This window comes from Buceros rhinoceros, unplaced genomic scaffold (genome assembly GCF_000710305.1).
Source record: "Buceros rhinoceros silvestris isolate BGI_N320 unplaced genomic scaffold, ASM71030v1 scaffold27589, whole genome shotgun sequence".
Taxonomy (NCBI): domain Eukaryota; kingdom Metazoa; phylum Chordata; class Aves; order Bucerotiformes; family Bucerotidae; genus Buceros; species Buceros rhinoceros.
The window spans coordinates 6,711-23,038 of NW_010432590.1; the positions used below are offsets into that span (position 1 = coordinate 6,711).

At 42.9% G+C, this 16,328-nt stretch overlaps 1 protein-coding gene across 1 annotated transcript in view; it reads right to left on the reverse strand.

The window, feature by feature from the left end:
• Positions 1 to 638: 638 nt before the first annotated feature.
• The window catches only part of EPC2 (enhancer of polycomb homolog 2 (Drosophila)), a 29,109-nt gene continuing 13,419 nt past the window's right edge, over positions 639 to 16,328 (reverse strand). Inside the window, exons 6-13 of the mRNA XM_010143838.1 lie at positions 16,017 to 16,208; positions 15,649 to 15,738; positions 13,367 to 13,512; positions 12,925 to 13,271; positions 6,799 to 6,935; positions 4,977 to 5,136; positions 2,638 to 2,971; positions 639 to 1,640 (exon numbers count right to left, since the gene is read on the reverse strand). Coding sequence (XP_010142140.1) covers positions 1,568 to 1,640; positions 2,638 to 2,971; positions 4,977 to 5,136; positions 6,799 to 6,935; positions 12,925 to 13,271; positions 13,367 to 13,512; positions 15,649 to 15,738; positions 16,017 to 16,208 — 1,479 coding nt within the window. The 3' untranslated portion in view covers positions 639 to 1,567. The remainder of the gene's footprint in view (positions 1,641 to 2,637; positions 2,972 to 4,976; positions 5,137 to 6,798; positions 6,936 to 12,924; positions 13,272 to 13,366; positions 13,513 to 15,648; positions 15,739 to 16,016; positions 16,209 to 16,328) is intronic.

Genomic DNA, 16,328 nt, shown 5'->3' on the forward strand with positions numbered 1-16,328 from the left:
GACATACAGGCAACATCGTGTCCTGACTTCCTTGGGAGTGGTCAACATCCCCAGGGACACACAGAAACATCATCACCATTAGGAGGAGAACCAAACAGCAGAAAATTCCAGCGAATCGCCCGAAGTAACACCTGAAGTTTCTCTGGCAGAACAAGAAACCCTCTCGTGCTGGTTACTCCCAGCTCTCAGTCCCAAGTGCCCCACCGGGTACCGCAAGCACAGGAAATAACCACAGGAACTGAAAGCTTTCGGACAAAAAGTGTGTTTGCTTTGGTCACGCTCCCCCAAAGCCACCAGGGGCCCCTAAGGTTTCCACCTGCGTTGCCGGCACACTGTGAAATAACCACATATGCAACATGTCCATGTTTTGATATGTATTTTTATTTCCCTGCAGTTTTCACTTATCAAGAACAAGTAACAGGGAAAGTTGTCTGAACTAGTGCATAAACAAACATTCTGAAACACCACTACACGTATCTAATTTACAAGAACCGTATAAAAAAAGTCACTAAAACACTACACTACGGAGGTGTCCAACGCTTACAGTCAGACTTTTTCCAACCCGTTACTTGCCTTGTAGCCACAGGAAAACTCTCCAAAATTGAAAAGACAATCTTGCCACAACCCTCCCTCCCCCCCACCACCTGGGATGGCTCGATATCTAGACATCCAATAATTAATTATTGCAATGATATATAATGCAATACATACCTGGTAAAATATCCTTTATGTGGTGTGTTACAGTTTTAAAGCCGGTTAAAATATGCAGTCTTCAGATAAAATGTCATCAGTTGAAAATTTTCTCATATCCGCACACTTTTCAATGTGCTAGACGCATAATTTTCCCAGTCAGTTTCTTTTTCCTGTGTAATTATTTTTTTATAAACTGGTATTATAAATAGAAATATACATTCAAAATATATGGAAAAGTGAGTTACTACATTAAATTTGCATGTATCGATCCATCCCTTTCCCCTGCACAGTAATAGAAAATACTATTTTGCCTTGAACTTCATATTTGACAGTGAAATGCCACTAAAGTATTTACCAAAAAGTCCATCTAGTCAAATTGTGAAACAAAATGAACCAAGTGAAAACTTTACATTTCCTTTAGAAAAAAATTACAAGAATTTTGTCTCCTAGCTATGAATCTTTAACTTTTTTTTTTAGACACAAAGTTGGATTTATTTGTACAAGATACAAAATGTAAACATGGCAAAATAAATAGTTAAAACAAGTGATGCAGGATCCCATTTCATGCTCATGATCCCATTAAAGAATTATTTTTTAATCCATTCAGTTGCAAATTCAAGTGCAAAAGCATGATGATGAATATCTACTATTCAAGTAACAGAAATAATATTGATGATACAAATAAACTATTTTACAAGGTAGTGATTTTCCCAATTTTACAAAATTTACATTATATATCGACTTAATACCCGATATAATGATAGTCCATTTAGGTCCATTTGAGTTCTCTGTGATCCACAGAGTGCTGCATTTTGCATTCAGGTGGAATATAAACGACTACACCATTAGCACAGGTCGAGACGCTGGGTCGAGGTTATGTCACTTCCATGGCTACTGTGGTCTCTGCTATGCCGTTTAAACCCAGCCGCTCTGGTTCATGGTTCTCTCTGCGAGAAAAGAAATCATTAGACAGTCACAGGGCCAACAGGAGCGTCTGTGAAGAAGCCCAAGACCTTCTCAGCTACGGTGGCACTTCTCAAGGCATTTGCTGACATGACTCGAAACACCCCTCTGACTTGAGGGAAGAAGTAAGACCTAAACGCATCAGTGATACAAAACTATGCTTTAAGGCATGATCACAATTTAAAAATACCTTTTTCTGAATATATGCAGTGACTCAGTTACACGTGCAACTGTCCGTCTCCCAAAGCTCCTTCTGACCTCTCCAGAAGCGGTATGAAATCATCCATAACCCACACTGGCTAAGAGCCTTTTTTTTTTTTCATTTTTCTAATTCATAAGCAAATGTGCCTTTCTTTTTTTTAACCATCACACAATCCAGCAGAGCCTAAAACCAGTGCCCAGATACTGTCACTTATTGAAAACCTAGCCAGTTGCAAGCTCCTGCCCCTCCGGTGAAACATCTCCTAAGCAGCCAGAAATAACAGTGCTGCTGTTCGATGAGAACGGGTATCCCTCTACCTACGCGAGGTGCAGGCTGGTGCCTCTCTCTTTGGTATTTTACGTGTATATATGATGAATGCATCCATAGGTACAATAAAACGTGCCAGCCTCCACCTTACAACAGGGGCATGCAGAGTTATGGACACAACACAGGGAGAGTTGGACAGAATCTCCCTGAAAGCGACAAAGGCAACTGGTTAAAATCAAGGAGCCATCTGAAACCCACTGGAAGATTCCCAGGACTCCTGGTCCCTAAAATCAGTGCAAATGATCTGGGGGTAAATCCACAAAATCCACTCTCGCGGTTTGTCACAGCCACGCTGAAGCTGTCAGCGGCTGGACGCGTGTGAGGCTGAAGCTACGCTGAGAAGTGTCTCAGCAGTGGAACCAATCCTCTCTGGTGCAGAGTTGGGCACATCTATGGAGACATTTACGCAGCACAACCAAACTTCAAAGTGCTCCAGCTTGCCCCACACTCACCTTGCTATACTGCTGATGGCACTGCTAGGAGTTACCTTTGGCACTCTGTCCATACTGGCAGCGACTGTGGCAAGTTTTAAGGCTGTTGGCGATGGTGCTGAAGTCCTTGTATTGATATGCACATTGACTGGAGAAACAACACTGACGTTGTTGAGGTGCACCGCGTTTGTCAGGCAAGAATTGTTCATGGGAAGCGTCTGCGGGCTGCTTGTGCACAATGCTGGGATTAAGTGGTTTGTGGTGGTGTGGCCGACTGTCCTTACAAGCTGTACAGTTGAAATCCCTGGGCTGGAGGATAAAGCCATGTTGGTGGAGTACAAAGTTCTGGAGGTTCCTGTTACAAAACAAAGGTTGTTAATTAAAAAGATGCTGTTGCTCAGATTCAAAGCCAAAGACTAACCTCAAGGGCAAAGCTTTAAGTAAACATATCTCCAGTTAACATCAGAAGTATTTCATGGGTTTTTCATTCACAAGAACATCAGACAGTGAAAGAAGTTACCGTACAACAAAAACTTTTATATTGCCCAACTTCATACACCTCACTTCAGGTGCTTTAAATTACAGGGGCAACATTCCGCATGAAAGTAAACTGAACCGGCAACCAGGCAGCCTCAGACACCAACTGTGAAGCCAGATTCTGCTGCTTTGAACCACCTCCTGCCTTGTTCTGCTGCCGACATAAAGAGGTCCCGGGGACCAGTCTCTTTCAAGGCAGCAAAACCAGGGATCTAAGACTAGGCAAAGGAGAAAACTCCTTCCAGATTATGCTGCAGTGCTCCGTTTGTGCTCCTGAACTGAGAGAAACTTCTGGTTTCACAGCACACATTCCAACCAGTGGCTCTCAGATTCCAGCTTGGTATCCTTGCTCTTCACTGCTCTTATTTTCATCAGGGGGGAACTAGATATGCTTTCCTCTAGCTTCTCATTCCTGGAACACACCTCCTTTCAGCTAACATCCCCTAATTTACAGGTCTTTCCATTCCAAACAAGAAAAGCTGCATCATGGCCACAGCTTCAGAACAGTAACAGCTGTCTCGTTTCAGATGCCGCATATTTGCGGTGGTTTTCCTCAGCCATAAAGCTGGGTACCACCCATCAGCAGGGTGCCCTGCCTCGTGCCCCTCCAAACACCAGCCTCTCAGATAGGATTGTAGAGAAGTGTACACAGATCTCTTCTGTCCTGGAACTCCTCCAGTATATTGATTTTATTCAGTTGTGTCTTTTCTTCCTCTATTCATTTTGTATTCTCATTAACCCAGCCTGGCAGAAGGTCTATAAAACTAATCACATCTTTAGCTGTTAAAACAGCAAATTACTCTAAAAGGCTTTTATTTGTTACAGCAGTCAAATGCCAAAGAGCATTTGGCTCTCGGCAACACGGTGACTGCACCAGAATGACGAACACTGCTGCCTTCTGACATGGGAGGTTTGGGGGAAGGCAGCAAATGCCAACATCTACACATTGCCCTGAATCACAGAATCACAGACTGGCTTGGGTTGAAGGGACCTTCAAAGCTCCCCCAGTCCAACCCCCTGCAGGGAGCAGGGACATCTGCACCCAGAGCAGGGGGCTCAGAGCCCCAAGGTCCAGCCTGTCCTGGAACGTTTCCAGGGATGGGGCTTCTACCACCTCTCTGGGCAACCTGGGCCAGGGAGTCATCATCCTCAACATAAAAAAATTTCTTCCTTCTCTGTGGTCTGAATTGGCCCCTTTTCAGTTTAAAACCATTCCTAGGAACGGTTCCAGGGATGGGGCTGCTCCCATCTCTCAGGGTAGCCTGGACCAGTGTCTCACCACCGTCACAGAGAAGAATTTCTTCCTTCTCTCTAGCCTGAATCTCCCTCTTAATTTAAACCCATCACTCCCTGTCCTGTCCCAACAGCCCCTGCTGAAAAGCCCCTCCCCAAGCAATGACACCTGAAACTTACAGAACGATCAAAAGAAATCAAGAATTGGTTGATTAGGATATTTTTGTCTGAATACGTAGGTGAGATAATGACCAAATAATGAAGTAACTTTTCTGTTTCCTTCTTAAAGTACTTAGCAATGTTTTAAGCAATTGATTTTTAATTACATATTCTCTGTTTTTACAATGCTGTCGCTTACACTTCTGATCACAACAGATTATGGAAAAGGAAAGGCCTACAAAAGCAAACAGAACAGAAACAATGCTCTTCCAATGAGAAAGTGCACTTGGTAGATTTATTAGCGCACTGACCAATGCGATTTTAAAGAGCAGTATTTAAAACTATCAGTTAATATATTTTAGAAATCAGAATCAAGATCAGTTGGCACATTCTCAGCTCACACTAGACCACGAGTTTTAAGCGATCATCACCTGAAGGCTGGACAACACCATTAATATTGTTGTGGCTGGTGTTTTGTTCCTTCGTTACCTCACTGCGACTTGGGGCAGGTGCACTAACCACTGCGGAGGCAGCAAAGTGAGCGCTGGCTGAATCGAGGGTTTTTGACATACAGTCAGAGGTGCTGGAGCCCTGTGGGAATGAAAATCAAAATGAAAAGAAATAAATCTTTATACTTATCCAAGTACAAAACAAAATATGACATTAGCTTTGCTATAATGCACCATTAGCAGCAAATAAATACATACATCTCCTAGATGTAATCTAACGTACCCCAACAGTAAGTATTTCCATAGCACAAGTCTGAGGAAAGATTGAAAATTAGCGTCCAAATGAGTGCTGAGCAAGTCCTGCCCCATTCAGCCAGTCAAGGGCAAATGCAGCTCTTGGCATGACAGATCACTTCAGGATGTGGTGTTCAGCCTGGAGCAGAGAAGGCTCTGGGGAGCCCTTACTGTGGCCTTCCAGTACTTAAAGGGGGCTATAGGAAAGATGGGGAGGGGCTTTTTCAGGGGGATGCAGTGATAGGACAAGGGCAAGGGGTTATGGCTCTAAACTGAAAGAGGGTGGATTTAGACTGGATGTAAAGAAGTTCTTCACTGTGAGGGTGGTGAGCCCCTGGCCCAGGCTACCCCGAGAGGTGGGAGCAGCCCCATCGCTGGCACCATCGCAGGTCAGGTTGGCCCTTGGGGCTCTGAGCCCCCTGCTCTGGGTGCAGATGTCCCTGCTCCCTGCAGGGGCTTGCACTGGGGGAGCTCTGGAGGTCCCTTCAACCCAAACCAGTCTGTGATTCTGTGTGTTTGAGAAGTTTCCTCCAAGAAAATGACTATGCCTAAGGTTTCCTCTTCTCTTCTGTCTCCAGGCAAATATACACTGCACATCTAAGGAGTTTTCAGTACTGATGGTACATCCATTCTCACAGCGTAACTGCCCCCACATTCTGAAGTACACACCTTCTGTTAGCCCAGTTTCTCAGAAAGAACGGTAAGTACTGGGAAGACACCTTGAAATGGTGGAACGGATCATTCTGCAATTTCAGTTTATATTAACTAAGGAAATGATTTTGCATAGACGTTCTGAGTGTCTTAAAAATCCAAAATACATTCCCTTTGCTTAAATATTCCGGTATCGTGTCTTTATGCCTACGGAAAATGTCATCAGTAATGGCAATAGAGACTCCCTGATTAATCAAAGCAGAAGACAGCGAGAGGAAAGGACAAATGGCACCAGCAATTAGGGATAATATGCTCAAAGTAGTTTTCCTAGTAACAGACAACAGCAACAGCTTTTATATTGATAAGAAACTAAACAGAAAACTATGCTCGACAGAAAAACATCTTCTTCCCCTGCAAGACATTAGAAAAAAAAAAAAGCGCTGCTTCTGGAAGACAGAAGTGGTAACACTGGGGATGCAGAGGGGGAAGGAATCAAATTTAATAAGCAATACTATGTTTTTCCCCTCAGAAGCTACTGATTTTTAGGAGCGAACATCTGTTCACCACAGAATGCATTACCTCATAAAGTAGCTGTAATAAAGAAGCCTCTGTGGAGCCCTTATACAAAAGAGGATAAAACCAGTGAAAACACCATGCACTGGCTATTTCTACACTGACTCTGCGGACACAACTGACACAGTAAAACATGAAGTCTCTTACTAAACTTTCAAAATGCAGCCATGATACATATAAAACTTGTCTTCTGAGGTGTTATATATATTTGGCTTATAAGAGAGATGAAAACCATGGTATGCAAAAGGGAGGGTATCAGCACATGACAACCCTGGGGGTGCGTTACCTGTGCTTTCGGATGTGTCTGCTGTGAGGAATGCTGAGATTGCTGTTTCTGCTGAAGCTGAGCCAGTTGTTGCCTCTGCATTTGAACTAGCTGCTGTTGATGTGTCTGAAACTGTTCCTCTGTGATACCCCCTGTTACTACAGAAGAGAAAGCAAAGTCAGTGTTAAATGGGTCCGCACAAAACCAGTACAATGAAAATGCAGGAGCACATCCACGCTGGGTAACAAGGGCTTGAAGACGATATACGTTGTGTAAGATGCTCGCAAAGATTTTCAAACACTCTTACGTAAAGGAGAGATCCAGCTGTATTTCTTGTGTTCTGTTAGCATCGAGTCACTTTATCACAAAAGAATTCATAGCTTTCATTACTCCTAAAGCAGTTTCTATCTTCGGTTTTCTCGCCACTAGCTTTAAGCAAAACCTTAATGCAATTATTTTCCTGGCTTTCACAGAACAAGCAAGTCCTGAAAAATCACAGCCAAGGAAGCAGCACACTGCGCGTCTTCTTGCCCAGTGCACACTGGGAGTTTATTCCTGCACAGCTTTCCTTCCCACAGTCCCTATTACTGCCCTTTTCTTCCTTCTGTGAAGGAAGCGTATGCCCCACACGCGAGAACACCTACTTCAACAGCACCACCTGAATTCAGGCAGTGAAACAGGCTGTGCACGGTTCTTCACCAACCCTCATTCGAAAGGACTGTACACCAGGGCAAAGCTCATCTCCAGGTCTAGAACTCAGCAGACGTTTGCAAATATCACAAAGCTTGGCTTATTTAGCAAATCCAGTTTGACCTTCCCATTTCACACTCATTTTCCCCCTGAAGGAAATGCTACAGTTTCACCTGAACAGGACTTTACCCACCAATTAGGTTTTTTTAAAAAAATAGAGTAAGAGTTTAAGAGTGACGTAATAGATTAGTTTATTTATGTGAATGAGGTTAACGCAACCCCAGCAGCATCATACTCCCAGCAAGCGAAGGGAGCGGTGGAGTCAGAAAAGCCGTTCTCAGTATTCTTCCGCTGAAGAATCAGCATTCACTTCTCACAGATCCCCATCGACGACCTCTCAGCAGTTCACTGAGAGCTCTATGTTTCAAACACCTGGATTCCACAGCAGTATCGCCTTACCAAGAGGCACTGAGACCTCTGCGCAGTTTCATGCTAGCTATCTTTCAGGGTCTGGTTCTTTCATTTTCTAGTTGTGACACTTACATTTGTCCTGAAATTTCATTCTGAATGAATACCAAAATTAAGTCTCTGCCAGTCTGGAAATTCGTACTGAAGCTTCTCTACTGCTACATCATTAAAACAGGCTTCAACCATGTTAGGAGACTTATACAGTTACTCCTACTAGCTTCTATGGATTTCAGAATATGTTGGAAATGCTACTAAGTCAAATTTATTTCATATTTAGCTGCACTTTCTTCCTCTTGAAGATTCTTACCTGCTCCTACAAGCACTTAGAAGTTCAGTCAGCTGAACTTGCTAAGTTCCCTCACAACAGCCTCCCAAAGTGTTCTGTGCATTACAAGAGAGCCAGGAACAGCATGATGGAACATTACTTATATATGTATTTCTATTTTTAAGTTGTGAGGTAAGACATTCCAGAATGTCTTTTGTTTTACATAAAAACGTTTCTGAAGAAGCTTACAGGACACAAAGACATAAACTGCACTGAGCCGCAAGTAGCCACGATTTGTCTGCAGTTCAGGGGTATTTTATTTATTCATCTAGACTCAAAGCTGCTTTCTTCCATGAGCATAAAGACGTAATTCAGAAAGCAGCCTCTACACCAGACGATGATCGAATTTAACCTATCAGCTCTGTGTTTTCAGCCTCCCTTCGCCATTTGACACAGACCACCAGTCAAGACACTCTATTACAAAGCACAGGGAAGGTTACCCTAGTAATGCAAAAATTGCGTAGTCTGCCTTTACATGTTTCAGTTTCCCTTGGTTCACTGTCTACCACAGGTATTTACTCAGTCATCAGCCTGAACTCAGCCTTGTTAGAGACCAGTGGATGGTCATTAGCTCATTTAATATCATTTGCTTCTGCCAAATCAAACAGCTGAAGGGTCCTAGGGGAAAAAAAAAAATCCCAAACCTCTACGATGTCCCAAGGTAGCCTTTAAGGTCAGTTAAGCGCAAGTGTTCTGTGCTACTTATAAAAGGTTCTATTTTCTGGCATTTTAGCTTCCACCACTGAATATATCCGGATTTTCTATTTTACCACAGACTGCCTGTACAGAAATACTACCACAGAACAGGGTAAAAAAGTCAACATGAAATTCAGTCTTCCAGGTTCCTCTCCTCCTCGATAGCTTTGGTTTGGATCATGTCACTTCTCTTAAGATTTGAAGCCTTTAATCAAAGACCATCTTTCAGGCTGCTCCCAGAGTGGTGTTTCATTAATTACTTCTACATGGTATTCAGCTGGGGCAGAGTAATATCTCTAAAAGGCAAGAGCCTGTTTCATAAGCAAAATTCTTCAGCTGAGCATGCCACCACCTGCAGCTGGCTTTTGTACCCAGGGTCACGGGAACTAAGCAGGTAACTCTGAGCAGGTCATCGGCACCGGCAGCTGAAGCAGACTGGCAGCCCAGCGCGACATACTGACTGCTGCAAATCGCTGAAGATTTTGCCTAAAGCCTGCTTCTCGTCCAAGAACCAGCGGAGCTTCCCTCTAGGAATTCCGCAGGCAGGTTAAGTAGGGCTTAGCTGTTGTAAGCAGTGCTATCTACAAACTCCTGGTAACTTCCCCCCACCAACATCTTCTGGTAGCCAGCTGTACCCTTAGCTCATGCGTTTATCTCATTTTAGACTGAACAGAGAATCCTTCTGCAGGTATCTCCGGCAAAGAGACCAGCTTACTTTTCCAGACAGAGTGAGTAAGACTACAAAAAGTTTACACAACTGATCAAAGGGATCTGATTGTTTTGGTGACCTTGTTTCCTACAGTTCCTCAAATCCAGTTTTCCCATTTGCAGTTCTCAAACATGAGCAAGAGAGGAATTCAGCTTGAAACAGTGGTTCTTTATTCACGCACTGATGAGGCACTTCCAAGAGGAGACTAGTCGTGCATTTTTAAAAGAAGTGTCTGTCCAATGCGTGGCACTTGAGGAAATACTGGAGTATGAGCTGCTTTACTAATACAAGTGAAAAACACAACGCAGAGGTAACTTTAAACGTTCTTGTGCACCAAAAACCAAAGCAAGCAACTCCACGTCTTCTCTAAACTAGAAGAAAAAAGCAGAAAACAATCAGTTTAACTACTGCCATTGTCTCCTCTAGAGGCTGCTTCATGCTTACAGGTAAGTGTGCTACATAATCAACCGATTTCAATAATCATCTCCCAGACAGAACGAGGTCAATAAATGCAGAGATAGTACCTGTGCTCATGTAATGCACAGCCAGACTCTGACCAGCCCCTGGGACATTCACTCAGCAGTTACTAACGAGTGAATCTAACAGCAGTGCCTCTCGCTGGCTCAGTTATTTGGTGAAGGACTCTGTTGCCTATTGCACATAGTCCTTTACCAGAATTATAGGATCTGGTTTGAAATTTACATCTGGAAAGAAAAAGGTCTTCCACAACCATACTTTCCCCCACATAACGTACTTCAGCTGCTGAGCAATGCCCATTCTCATCTAAATGTATTCTTCAGGGGATTTCTAAAATTATGAACCAGAAATTAATTACTGTTCCTCTAAAAGTGGCTTAGATCCAGCAGATCTGGTTTTATGCATTTTTTAAGATATTTCTCCCATTGTTAAAAATCTGTATTTCTCTATGCTTTTCCTCTAGTTCTCTCCCCCAGCACTGTAAACCCTGCAGGACATGAGTCCTAGTCCTTGTGCGTGTATCAGGTTTGTCAACCATTTGCCACGTAGCACCAATGATTCAGGAGTTTTACTCTCGTTGATGGTACTACCTGTATCTGGAAGGGCTGACAGACATTTTCTCTTACGTATATGCAGTTTCCTACCAAAATGCAGCCCTCCCTTCCCCCAAATATACTGCTTAAATGCCGTTCTCTGTTTTCTTCTCATGTACCATCTTTCTTCCAGCTCCTGGAATTCTCTTCCGCTGCTGCAGTCTTCATTTATACTGAAGTCAGGTATGGAGACTTCACAAATCACATCAATCTTTACCCTTCATTCATTTTTTTTCATATACTCTTAAAAAAACAGATAGAGCAGCTTCCACTCCAAAATAGTCTCCTAATTTTTAGGTAGACTCCACCTTCAGGGTAGAATAAAAATAAAAAATAATTCTCCCCAGAGCAGAATTCAAAGCCTCAGCGTTTGACACCTAGCTAATCCCTGATTGAGAGTTACTGTATTATCAGGAAAATTCCACAAAAAAAATATCAACTTAACTCTTCAAGTAACTTTCCTTATTGTGGTGTTATCATACTTTATTCATGCAAACAGAATCTTGCAGGATTATTGCTCTTGTATATACAGGGCTACCTGCAAATTCTTCGTCAATCCTTACAGCTCATACTCCATGTCTGACATCCTCAACTCTGACAAACAGCACCCCTTTCTACTTCCGGTGTCTGCTTTACCAAGACATCTCCTGATGCTCACCTATAGCCCCATCACACAAAACCGCCCCTTTCTGCTACAGGGACAACTCTGCAGACCTCCAGGTTCCTTACAAAACCCTAAACGATACAGAATATGACCCACGCACATTATGTCTGTTCTCTTCACAGAGCAGAAAAAGTATCCTTGTGCAAATGGCTGCATGAGAGAGAACAATGAAAAGGTTGCAGCGACTACACTGAAAGGTTATAAAAGTATTAGGCTGGAATAAATATTCTGTGCTTATGTCAGCACCACACTAAGTTACTTAACAGCCAATGCTCAGTCTTAAAACTGTAACGTAGAGAAAACTGCTTCTATCTTCAAGAAATTTAATATCCACACACGAAATCTAAAAGGTACGTTACTGAAGACTAAATACCCAATCCTGCAACTGACTTTAAAAAAGACGGACCATTCCACACCCATATGAAGTTAATTACAGAAGTCGGAATCAGCCCATTGTATTATCTAATTACCCAGTTTTACAATACCCAATTCTGTACATACACAATGGAGTAGGAAGATACTCAGGTGCTTGCTGATGCTTGGCAGTAGATCCCTTCTGGCACCTCTCCAACCACTCAGCTTTTTAAAGCACCACGCATCCTTTTACGATTATAAAGGAGTGACAATGTTCAAACTTAAGCAATTCCAACCCCTAGTACATGACATGGTGACCTAAGGACTGTCAACGTAAGCCTGAAGCAACCTTGCGTTTGGGCGGCTTTCACACCAACTTTAGTGCTTCTATACCCAAAGCGCTAACAAAGGGTCTGCAGGGCTCAGAAGTGCTACTTGTATTTTATATTCTTGTGAAGATACTACAAGAAAGTTCATTTGTTGGTTTAAGCCATAAAACAGTTTCTGTGTGACTGGCTGTCTTGCTTGCCCGGAGCTGACTAGTGAAAGATGGCTGTACTGGCCCCGAGAGCCAGCGATGACACTTCAGGGAAAAGGCAATTTCCTACCGGACGTAATCAATGGCTGATGACTTTCTGAAAATTCAACAGAGAAGGTGCATCACTGGATGCTTCCAGTGTCAAAATTTTTACTAGGACAGGTATCAGCAGAATGCGTCGTTTGCAGACGTTTTCGTGCCTGCTGAGCTTTTCAGAGATGTTCTAGCAAGAGTCAACAAAGAAAAAAAACACACCCTCCCCTCCAATCAACCAACTGCTTTGCTGCTGCATTTACACAGAGCATTCTTCTCTCCTTAAACAAGGTGAGACCAGATGAAGGCTTTAAGGCTCCATCACTCCTAAGCAACTGTTACACACGAGCGGAATCCACCCTTTGAAAAATGCATGTTCAAGTCCAGCACTTCATCACCACCCTACTGAAGCTGTAATACAAGCAGAGGAAGAGGACTGGTGGGGAAAAACTTCTATATACTCTGAGAAATACAAAATAATTAACTCGTGTCTTTGGTTTAGGTACACATCACTGCTGAAGGTGTTCACAGCCCAGTCACAAGTCAAAAACAGCGGAATACAGTATTTTAAGTTCTGGAAGAATTCAAATCCTTGCCTACCTGATATGCCATTCTTGCTGGTGTTCAATAAAGCTACAGATGCTGCTGCAGAGACTCTTTTATTATTCACAGTCTGCCCTGGTTTCCTTGAGGTACATTCTTCGCTATCACTGTCCTGTAGATTTAGTAGCCTTGGCTGAAAACACTGCAGTCGACACGATCTGATATTGCTTAGTATTTCAGAAAGGGACAGTCTGTTTTCACAATGTTTATTGGAAGCATTGGTCCGTGAAAAATGAGAAGAAAAGTCTAAGGTCTGGGAAGAGCTTGAAAAACTGTTCAGCATTTCCGGATCAATCTGCCTCAAGACAGGATCATGTTCTGTGGATATTCGGTCCATTATAACCCTGAATAAAGGGAATGAAGGAAAAAAAAAAAGTTAGTTTAACTCTCTTTCTAATTCTTTGAAAGGGAATGAAAAGCCAAAATAACGCATCTGTACCTTCCACCCCTGCCAATTCGTCTTCTTGCAAACCCTATACATCTTCTGGGAATTGTAAGGGTCGTAAGGCAATGCCTGAACCTCAGTTTGTCCAATTCTGCCAATTCTGAGTTTTCATAGGAAGAATTAGTTTGGTCCAAACGAGGCTGCAAAGCAAAAACAAGAGGCCATTTTGCACTCATGTATACTTTAATGAGGTGACTACTAAGTGATTATCACGCACAGGTCACAGTATAGGAAATGCTAAAAATGCCCACAGAACTATCACGTGATTGATATGCTCAGGTCATAAAGGAACCTGGAAGATTAAATAAAAAAGATCCCATGAGTTCATGAAGTAGAAAATCCTCTTTCCTTGGTTAGTCAAAATTAGACTCCACAAACAAAATACCAGCCAGAATTAATTCATCCTACCAAGCGGCAGCACATGAAACTGTCCAGCTCACACACAGGTCCATCTGGCTCAGCACCTCCTGTCTGATAATGGTTCTTTCAGTGATTCGTCACATGACATAAAGCACAGGGAACACATCTCTTCTTGTTACAGATTCTCAGCTTCTGGCCCTTAGAACCTGAAGGACTTCCTGCAGGCAAGGCTGCACCTCAGCTATGTTCTCTCACTGTTTGAGGGCCTCCCCTTCTCCTGAACTTGTCTACTCCTGCTAGTAAGGGTCAATAGCATAAAAGCTTTTGCCTGTAAAAATGGAATTTATGAAAGATAATTGATAGGGATACCTCAAAACACACCCCCTGCGCTAAGTATCGCATTAAAAAAAGAACAGGTTTAGTATTTGTGATGTGGAAATATCAAGGCGGCGTGTTTGTTTACCAAAGATGCTGCTATACAAAGGGGCCATTCCCAACCCAGACTGCTTCAACCTAAGCGTGGAGGGCATTTCAAAAGCGGTTCCTAAATTTGCAGCTTAGTTTTACGTATGAAACACATACTACCAGAGGTAACAGCTGCTGCTCTGAATGGCCTTTGTTCCGAAACGCAGCATTCCATTACCACATCTTGACAGTGTATTTGCCGTATCAGCTTACTTGAGGGCATTGTTATTACTCCATGAGTGTCAGTGTTCTCATTATGAACTCAAAACTGCACAGTCTTTACCAGCAGAAACGCTGCATGCTGCCTGAAATGTCTTATACGACAGGTTAATAAATATTCATTAAAATAATCAAGTGTTGTGATCAAGTTAAGCCTACAGCACCAGTAGTGCTGTAGATTCAACTGATTTATGTTAAGAGTTAACCACACTCAAATGGCTTCAGGAGTTAAAACACCCTTTAAGACTAACATTAAGGCTGTTAAACAACCTCCTTCTAAAGAGCAACGGAAAAGCGACAGAAAAGAATGAAAATACAACTTTTCAGCTGTTTCAACTTCTTTTGGTGAAGCAGTTCACCACAACTCACATCAGACCTGTGGAACTTGCAGTACTGATTGTGGAAGATGCCCAGGCTCTAATCTGAGCATTCTGGAGATGTCTGGGCTTCTCAAACGGCCTACCTAGTGGCTGCACGACTTCTAAGTAATTGGCTTTAAAGACTACACAGTTATACAACCATTTTGTTGTGTATCTTCACTCTTCCCATGAGAAGTAAGCAAAGGCAAACCAGACCCATCGCAGTGCTGTGTTGCCTTTCTCGGCCCTCTGCAGCTTGAAGCTCCCCAACTTAAGCACATGCTTGGTAACAAAATTTCACCGTCAGTGGCTCCGAGGCGACGACAGGACATGTGCAATTACTCTCTGCCCTCTGCACATTCCTGCAACTGCAACCTAGTGGTTTTTAATAAATCTGCGGTTTGCACTGATTTCAAAAGAAAAGTTTTACCTAATTACGTGAAAAAAATCCTCCACAGATTAAGACCCTCTGCTTCAACAGCGGGCTCTGCTCAGCATCCCAGTAGGGTGTCTCAGCAGGTCTGATACCTGGAACAACTCAGTATCTAACTCCAACGAACTCTACAAGCTGGTAAGAAAGGATGTGCTAAGAAAACTGAAGGGGATAAAAAAAAAACAAACAAACACCTTCTCCCTCCTGAACAGTGGCTGAACTGGTCTGCAAGCAACACACCACCTTACCTTCAGAGGAAGAGTACAACGGGAAAGACTCTCGTGAGGACTGGAAACGATTGTCTTTAGATTCACCAAATCAAAGCTTTGACAGTGGAGTGGGAACAGAACTATTACACGAGCACTATGCCAATATGAATTTGAAACAACAACAACAACATAACAGAAACCACCAGGCTACATCCAACAGCAGATTCTTACAGCGTAATACTGGCATCCTGCTCTTCTCCTGAAAGCACATGGTCCATCAGGATCATTTTCTTCCTCTGCTTCCGATACCGGTGAGGGTACCTAGACCAGAAAGCAGAGTCATTCTTCCAACTGCTAAATTTGTATTATATAATTTTTATTGATGTATGGCTTTATATTTATGTCATATGAACTGCCATGTGTATTTATTAAATGGGAGCTTCTCTGAAGCAGAAAACAAACTCAGAGTTCACACAAGTATCTGTTATAGACATAGATAGTCCAGCAGAGCCATTCTCCATTCCAAGCTGGACTGGCCAAATTACAGGCAACTGAAATTCCTGCCTTCTGCATGCTGAGATTCGGTAGCAGAGTGTTACCTGTGGGAACTCATCTTCATCTGAGCTGTGGAAGTCGTACTGCTTAATATCGCTCTTGCTGATGATGGGCAAGGGCTCGGCAGAGGGCTGCTGAGCGGCCACCACACACTCTATTTTAGGTTTCTTTAGGTACTTCTTCTTTTGACGTACAACATCTGACACCTCCTCCTTTAGGGATGAATGATGAGGATGCTGTGGAAAAACAAAAAATTAAATAAAAAAGTAATTAACCTTTCCTCTTCTCATGCCTTAGAGACGTAACTGCTCATGGCCCAAAGCCTCTCAGCACGCAGCATCTGTGGACTATTTCAG